General features: G+C 52.6%; 1 protein-coding gene across 1 annotated transcript in view; it reads left to right on the forward strand.

The window, feature by feature from the left end:
• Nucleotides 1–8398, forward strand: part of NEURL1 (neuralized E3 ubiquitin protein ligase 1) — a 78084-nt gene extending 69686 nt beyond the window's left edge. Inside the window, exons 4-6 of the mRNA XM_042960781.1 lie at nt 3013–3702; nt 7397–7543; nt 8020–8398. Coding sequence (XP_042816715.1) covers nt 3013–3702; nt 7397–7543; nt 8020–8258 — 1076 coding nt within the window. The 3' untranslated portion in view covers nt 8259–8398. The remainder of the gene's footprint in view (nt 1–3012; nt 3703–7396; nt 7544–8019) is intronic.
• The last annotated feature ends 217 nt before the right edge of the window (nt 8399–8615 follow it).

Genomic DNA, 8615 nt, shown 5'->3' on the forward strand with positions numbered 1-8615 from the left:
CATCACAAGGCAGGTATTATTACCCTGTTCTCTAGGTGAGTGATCTGAGGCTGGGAAGAAAGTTGCTTCCTTACTGGCCACCGTTCAAGTGCTGGATTGGACCGTTAAACCCAGGCCTGTGTCACCCCAAAGCCCGTGCACTTTCTTCTGAGCCTTGGGGCATGGAAATGATAATAACAGTGGTTCGTGTTTACCTAGTGATTATTATGTGCCAGGTACTCTACTAGGTAGAGTAGGGTACTACTTACCTCCTGCATTTCAACTTCACAGCATCCCTTCTGAGCGGAGTATTAGAATACAGATTTTATACACGTCAGTACATGCTGATTTTGCGCATGGAGAGGCCCAGAGAGGTTAAGCTTTTGGTCTATGGCCAGAAACTGGCAGAGCCAGGATTTGAACCCAGGCTGATGACTTCAAAATCCTTACACTTAACTATGCTCCTATCCTGCCTACCAGTTCATGGATTTTGGCTGCTAAAGCATCTGAGATACTGTCAGGTTGCACGATTAGACATATAGTGTAAATATCAAGGGAGGTGATGGCCACACTGTGCCTTGAGCTGGTCAGGGAACATCTGGAGGCTGGTTCTGTTCATCGTCTAAGAGGTGGGAAGGTGAGCAGTGTGTCTGAGTATTCCCAGAGGAGAGTCCTTTTCTCTATGGGACTGCCCCAGAGATAGCATTGACACAGAAGCTGAGAGAAGTTAAGTAAATTAATCCAGGATCCTTGGATACAGGGGGGTAGATGTCAGTTTAAGAGAAGGAAACGCTTTCTTAGAGTAGCTCAACAATGGCATAGGTTGCCTGGGAGGCCCAGGAGTGGGCATGTTCAAGTACAGAAGGACTCCTGAAGGGGCAGAGCTCAGGATAGCTCGCATCCAGCCCCATTCAGAAATCTGTACTGAGAGTCTGCCCAGCTCCATGGCTCTGGGCTGAGTGTTCTGAGTGTGTGTGGGTTGGGGTAGGGAGAGGAGTGTCGGGGCGCATATGTGTGTGGGCTCCTGTGACAGTCTTATTCCTGTAGGCTCTGGCTGAGAATCTGAGCCTTTTGTTGTTTAGTCACCCTGCTGTCCCCGTCCCTTCCTCTCCATCTCCAACCCTGGAGTCCTCTAGGGCCAGTGCTGGAATCCCTGAGGGGTCGGAAGCAGGGGCTGTTCCCAGGGGTCCAGGTCAGCCCACAGCCTGTCCCAGGTCCACACTACTGTCTCTCAGGCCTCCCCCTCCTGTTTGAGCCTCCTTGCCTCTGCCTCTCTGCAGCCCCCAGCCTCTCTGCACCATCGCTGTCACAGAGTCAATTCCCTGGAATAATCACATTTTCCGGTCGGCTCCCTCCTTCTTGCCAGGCACGATGCTGGGAAATCCCAACCAGCCAGGCCCCAAGAGGCTACTCCAGAGAGGGAGGGGACTTGAGGGGGGAGGGCCCAGCAGCGTCTCCTTGCCCAGGCCCAAACGAGGCTGTTTCTGGAAAGGGTGGTGGGGGCTGGGGGAGAACAAAAACAAGGAGGCTTTGGAGACTGTTTCTAGATTCAGCTGGAGCTGAATCCTGACCTCAGCTGCCCACACCGTCCCTCAAGCTTTGCTCCCACACCGAGCACCCCAGCCATCCTTACCCAGGTCCTGGAGAGAAAGCACAGATTCTCGCTTTGGGAGGTTCAGAGGAAAGGCTCTCAGGGAGGGATTGGCCCATGCTGTGGTCTACAGTGGCACTAGCCAAATTTGGGGACTTTGACTCCCACAGAAGGGGTTCAATAAACAAGGAGGGGTCCTGAAAGCAAAGAATGTGGTATCAGGAGTTGGACAGACCTTGCTTCAATTTCAGATCTGCCACCTGGTGGCTGTCACATCACATCTCTGAGTTTTATCTCCATAATGGGAACACTTCCACGGGATGTTTTAAGGATGAAATGCAGGGGTAATTCATCGTGCATGATGACTTTTATTATAAATGATGGGACTCCATAAAGCAGGACATAATACAGCCATTAAAAAAATATGGTGTTGGAAACATGGTTATTGGCATGGAAAGGTGTTTAGGACACAGTAAGTGGAAAAGCTAGTTTTGAAAAGGAAATCTGTATATAGCAGGGTTCTTAGCCTGGAGTCCATGCCCATGGATGGCTTTATGGGCTTCACAGATGCCCTGGAATTATCCACAGACTTTAGGAAGAATGTGCATTTTTCTGAGGCAATAGGTGAAAGTTATCACATTTTCAAAGGGATTTGTTACCCATAAAAGGTTAAAAAACTACTAGAGTTGATATAGCGTGATTCAATTTTTGTATTAAAGAAGTAACTGAAGAATATATTGGGGGAAAAAAGCTGGAAGGTCCTCATCCAAATGTTGAGTATTTTTCTCTGGATGGTGGGCTGAGAGGTGGTAATTTTTTCTTTTTGCTGAACTGTCTTTTCTACAAAAGACAGTGTGTCTTACTTGTATGATTAAAAAGAGAAAGGGGTTGATTTCCCCTTTGAAAGTAAGTCCCTTTCAAAAGGAAACCTGGATCCATTTACTTAAGTTCTCTCAGTCTGTGTCCTTCTGCGGCAATGCTAAGCTCAAAAGGTAATTGTTAGGATAAGCTGAGACAATTTATGCAAAGAGGGGTTCTGGGGAAGGGGGATCCCCCTGACCTTCCAGAAGGGTAGGACGTCAGCAGTGCATTCAACAGACATTTACTGCTTGTCATCTGAAGTGCTCAGCGCAGTTCTAAATGCTGGGGATCCAAAGGGAGGGCCTGGGAGTTAATAGTAAAAACTTTTATAAGCGCGCCATTTAGAATGTTTTTCTTCCTTCTAGCCTTGATCCTTTGCTTAAACAAACAGATGTCCTGCAGGACTTTGTCTCCCGATTCCTTAGCCTAGGTCCGAAGCCGTTCCCGTGCCGCTAACAACGCGGTCGGTATTTCGCGGTGCAGGCTGGAAAGGCTGGCGGGAGGAGGCGCGCAGGCGACGGGGGCTGGCCCCGAGCGGCCCGCCTGACGGTCACCCTGTCTCTCCCCCTCCCCGGCCGCAGACAGCGAGCTGGTGCTCCCGGACTGCCTGCGGCCCCGCTCCTTCACCGCCCTGCGGCGGCCGTCGCTGCGGCGCGACGCCGACGAGGCGCGCCTCTCCGTGAGCCTGTGCGACCTCAACGTGCCGGGCGCCGAGGGCGACGAGGCCGCGCCGGCCGCCGGCTGCCCCATCCCGCAGAACTCGCTCAACTCGCAGCACAGTCGCGCGCTGCCCGCGCAGCTCGACGGCGACCTTCGCTTCCACGCGCTGCGCGCCGGCGCGCACGTCCGGATCCTAGACGAGCAGACGGTGGCGCGCCTGGAGCACGGGCGCGACGAGCGCGCGCTCGTCTTCACCAGCCGGCCTGTGCGCGTGGCCGAGACCATCTTCGTCAAGGTCACGCGCTCGGGCGGCGCGCGGCCCGGCGCGCTCTCCTTCGGCGTCACCACGTGCGACCCCGGCACGCTGCGGCCCGCGGACCTGCCCTTCAGCCCCGAGGCCCTGGTGGACCGCAAGGAATTCTGGGCCGTGTGCCGCGTGCCCGGGCCCCTGCACAGCGGCGACATCCTGGGCCTGGTGGTCAACGCCGACGGGGAGCTGCACCTCAGCCACAACGGCGCCGCGGCGGGCATGCAGCTGTGCGTGGATGCCTCGCAGCCGCTCTGGATGCTCTTCGGCCTGCACGGGGCCGTCACGCAGATCCGCATCCTCGGTGAGTGCCTCCCCTGACGGCCCCTCCAACACACCCGGCACCGTGCCTTTCCTGGAGGACGGGCCCATCCGGGTAGGGGGAGAGAACAGAGGGCCAGTCCGCCCCGCCCCACCGCCTCACTCGGGTCCCAGACACAGAAATGAGTCCTGGGCGGGACTCCATCTGCTAGGCCCTTGTCCTCAAATCTCACCAGAGGCATCCTCGGGGCGGGGAGAAAAGTGTGGATCATTGAGTCTCTCAGAATCTGATTAACCTGTGTCCCCATAGATGCATAAACGGCCCGGAAACACACGTCTCCGTGGCCACTTAAAGATGACAAAGTTTTCCACCAGCAATTAACTTATTGAGGCTGTTTCCATTTCTCCAAAATGGGAATAAAAGTCTCTGCCTCTTAAGGATGGTTGTGTGTCTAGGTAAGAAAGAGAGTGATGTGTTGGTAGCCAGGTGTCTGTGCAGGGTGGTGCCTGGATTGGGAGCCTATGGGGAATCCGAGAATAGGGCCTCGGAAGAAATGGGGTTGCAGAGGTCTGGGCGTTTCATTCCTGGCTTTGAATGGACAGAGTCTAAATGGACTGGTGGATGTGGACTCGTGAGAGTCCTGTTTCTCTGAGTGTTCTGTGGGATAGGCGTCTGTTGAAAATGGGTCCTTGGGTGAAAAAATTAGGAAAAAGTGGAGGATTCTTTATTGCAGAACTTCTCAGAGCCTTTATTTATTTATTTTTTTTAAGTTTACTTAGAGAATGGGGGCGGGGCGCAGAGAGAGGGAGAGAGAATCCTAAGCAGGCTCTTAGCTGCCAGTGCAGAGCCGGATAAGGGGCTCGATTCCACAAACTGTGACATCATGACCTGAGCCCAAATCAAGAGTCAGACACCTGACTGAGCCACCCAGGCACTCCTCTCAGAGCCTTTCATAGGCAATATGAATCCTTAACGAGGAGGAAGAGGTAGTTATAGGGTACAGCTTTATCTAAACTAATTTGACCAGAAATCTTACATCTTACCCTCCCACCTCCCCCCCACCCCCCCCACCCCTGCCTCCAAACCATCTCCAGGGACCTCTGTTTCCCCCAAGTGGGCAGGTATTTCATACTTTGCAAGAGCTGGCCTGCTAATCAGTTGCGGTTGACTGGACTGGTTCCATTAGATTCACTAGCAGGACCTACTAAAGTGCAGATTTTGGAATCCCACCTGCAGAGATTTGATTGTGTACATCCTAGGCATCTGAATTCTTTTTTTAAGCAAGTTTGCTTAGATATATTTGGAGACCTCTGGGCTTCATAGCCCCAGCCTAGACCTCACCGCAGGAGGCTTTGTAGACAAGATAACGTGTGTATACGAGTGAAGGTGTATTATGCTCTAAAACTGATAGGTCTGTGTATAGGCACACATGAGTAACTGAGTACATGCGTATTTGTATGTATAATGCTGTTGGTGATTGTGAATGTGTTAGAGTTTGTGAAATCAGATAAAATAAGTGGGGATTTCCTACTCTGGAAAGAGGCCAAATGAAGATGGAGTGAAAAATAAATTTGAAAAGGAATGAAAATAATGAGGTTGAAGTGCTAAGAAGTTATGATTAAGGGAAGATAAATCAGGAAAGAATGAAAAGACATCAGGCTGGATGAAAATACGTGAGGATGGAAGGAAGTTGGGGTAAAAACTCAGGATGGAATAAAGAGAAATCAGACTGGGGTACAGAAAAAAATCAGGCTGAGGTAAAAAGGTACTTGGCTACACTCACTGGGAGATACTGCTCCTCAGACGAAGGAAATTCCATAAGGGCAGGGTACTCTCTTACCTCAGCACCATCTAATAATAGATAAGTAGCTTTCCGATGAGACTTCTGTTCCCCAAAGAGGCTTACTAGACACAGGAGAAGCTTAAAAAAAAAAAAAAATCAGGACTTAAATATCTCGAGAGGTAAGTGGGCCAAGGTGGGGGTTTAAGAATAATCTTCCAGATATTTGCTAAACAATATATGCTAAAGATAGTGCTTCTGGGTGGTAGGAGAACTGGGCATCTCAGTCAGCAAATTGGTGTTTGGGGATCCTGATGGAACTGCAAGGAAAACCCAGTGACAATACGTGAAGGGTAACTATTTACCTTACAGAGGTGTGCTCTGCTTTGTGAAAGGCTTAAGTGCACTAAGAATGGAGGAATATTTCCTTTATTTCAGAACTACAGGCGGTTTCATACTTAATGATGGAACGTGAGAAACATTCTCATTAAAGTCAGGAATATGATAGGGATGCCTTAGAGTATTGTTCTGAAAATGATAGCCAGTGCAATAAGGCAAGAAAAGCAAATAGGAGGTGTGACTTTATGAAAGAAGATGATAATTGACTAAAAGACTATTAACACTAAGAGAAACCCAATAAATGGATTGGGACATAAGAGACCAGGGGGCTCTCTTCCCATGAACGTGGGGCCAGACTGGGCCATGTTCCCACTGACTTGGTGTCCCCTTGTCCCCAGGGACAGCCCCCAACTCTCCAGTGAGCCTGCCTGAGTCACCAGTGACCCCGGGCACAGGACAGTGGAGCGATGAGTGCACCATTTGCTATGAGCATGCAGTGGACACGGTCATCTACACACGTGGCCACATGTGCCTCTGCTATGCCTGTGGCCTGCGCCTCAAGAAGGCTTTGCACGCCTGCTGCCCCATCTGCCGTCGCAGATATCTAGTGAATATTCTTAGAAACGGTGACTGTTAAAATAAATTAGAACACATAATAATAGAGAAGATCTCACTGAACATTTATGTGTAGGGCAATATGTTAGAGCCTGTGGGAGAGTCACAGGTAAATATGATTTCCTGCTCTCAGGAAGCTCATAGTTCAACTGGGAAAACAAAGCTGCCTTCCTGGGCAAAGAACAAATATTCCCCAGGCTGTGTGGTTGTTTGGTCCCGTGTATGTGGTGTGTGTGGCGGGTCAGTGGTAAATAAAGTAATGTGGTTGGGGGAGGGGTGGTCAAAGCTCCCCAGAGGAGGAGATTTGAGGACAGCCCCAAGGGGCTCCCTGGACAGTTAGCTCTTTGGGGGCAGTGGCCCTCTCCATCTTGTTCTCAGTGTTATGTTTACACAGTTGATGGTGCCTGGTAGGACTTGTTGAAGGGACCAGCAAGGGAGGGCAGGAAGAGAAGAAGAAGGTGAGGAGAGGTGTTGAAGAGGAAGAGAAAGGAGGGAGGGAAGGAAGGAGAGCGAGTGTAGCACAGAACAAGCTTGGGAGATGGTGAAGGGCATTTCAAAGGTGCTTATGCAGAGGAGAGGGTGGGTGATACCTAGGGACAGTGACCGAGAGAACACAGGGCTTAGAAAGGGAGGGTCAGGCTATGACTGGAAGGGCCACACTAGGTGGGAGGAGGGGGGACATCGTTGTCTGGGAAACCTTGAAGGTGAGGATGCGTGGGAAGGGTGGAGGTGGGATTCTCAGCAGAGCTCTTGTTTCGAGACTGCTGATGAAGTAACCTCAGAACAAGAAAGGGCCCCCAGATTTGTAGGCGGAACAGAGAGCTGGGGCAGGGTGCTGGGCTGGCTTGTGGAATCCTGCCCTGGACCCGCCCAGTGGCTGGGCTGTGTGGTCAGGCCGTGTCACCACTTTCTCTCCTGGGAACCCCCTGGAGGAGCGGAGACATGAGCTTTCTCCCGGTAGGCCTCTCAGCGGCTAGTGAGCCCCTCTCTCCCCTTCCGCAGGCTCCACCATCCTGGCAGAGCGGAGCATCCCGTCACTCTCCTGCTCCCCTGCCTCCACGCCAACCTCGCCCAGCGCCCCGGGCAGCCGCCTCTCCGACCCCTTGCTCAGCACGTGCAGCTCTGGACCTCTGGGCAGCTCTGCTGGCGGTAAGTAGGCTGGCTACTCCGGTTCCGTGGTGTCCGTGCCAGACTCCCTGCCCCGAGACCCCTGGCCGAGGCGGGCATGCAGCCTCTGTGACAGAGTTGGGCCCTGGAGGAGCTGGAGATAGATAGGTCAGTGAACCCTCGTGGGGTGGTGATTTCTGGGGTGAATCCCTTCCTGTCCCCCAGCTGGACACCTTTCTCCAAAGCACTTTTGAGCACACATGGAAGACCGAAGGTTAGCTCAGGAGGGGCCTGCCTTAAAAGATTCTGGGCCCCCTACCTTCCTCTATCCCTTCTTCTCTCACCACCTTATGGGCACCCTGGCGCTTGTCTAGTGCCCCCTAGTGCTCAGGAAGTGGGTTGTCAGGGTAAACAGGCAGATGCCTGTTGGGAGGTAAGAGACCAGGGGGCTCTCTTCCCATGAACGTGGGGCCAGACTGGGCCATGTTCCCACTGACTTGGTGTCCCCTTGTCCCCAGGGACAGCCCCCAACTCTCCAGTGAGCCTGCCTGAGTCACCAGTGACCCCGGGCACAGGACAGTGGAGCGATGAGTGCACCATTTGCTATGAGCATGCAGTGGACACGGTCATCTACACATGTGGCCACATGTGCCTCTGCTATGCCTGTGGCCTGCGCCTCAAGAAGGCTTTGCACGCCTGCTGCCCCATCTGCCGTCGCCCCATCAAGGACATTATCAAGACCTACCGCAGCTCCTAGCCCGTCATGGCGCCCCACCCTGCACGCCTGCCTCTCAGGCTCCGGCCCCACTCCAGCCGAGGGGCAAGCCAACAGGGCCCCTTCTCTTCGTACTTGTTTTGGAAACTCTTTCCTCTTCTCCATTAAACATGGGAAACTGAGGCCCTTAAAGGTTTGGGAAGAAAGAAGGTATGAGGCAGGGAGGTGAGGGGCAGGAGCAGATTCCCCAGCAGAGGGGAGGGGAGGAGTCCACTCTCTGTCTTCCCCTTCTCTGTAGCCAGCTCTTCCCTGCATGCTGAGGGGCTAAGTGGGGACTTGGCCTGTCCTAATCCTTTCCCGTCTGGGGCAGATTGGTAGGAAGTCCTCTAGCCCATGTAA

This window comes from Panthera tigris, chromosome D2 (assembly GCF_018350195.1).
Source record: "Panthera tigris isolate Pti1 chromosome D2, P.tigris_Pti1_mat1.1, whole genome shotgun sequence".
NCBI lineage: Eukaryota > Metazoa > Chordata > Mammalia > Carnivora > Felidae > Panthera > Panthera tigris.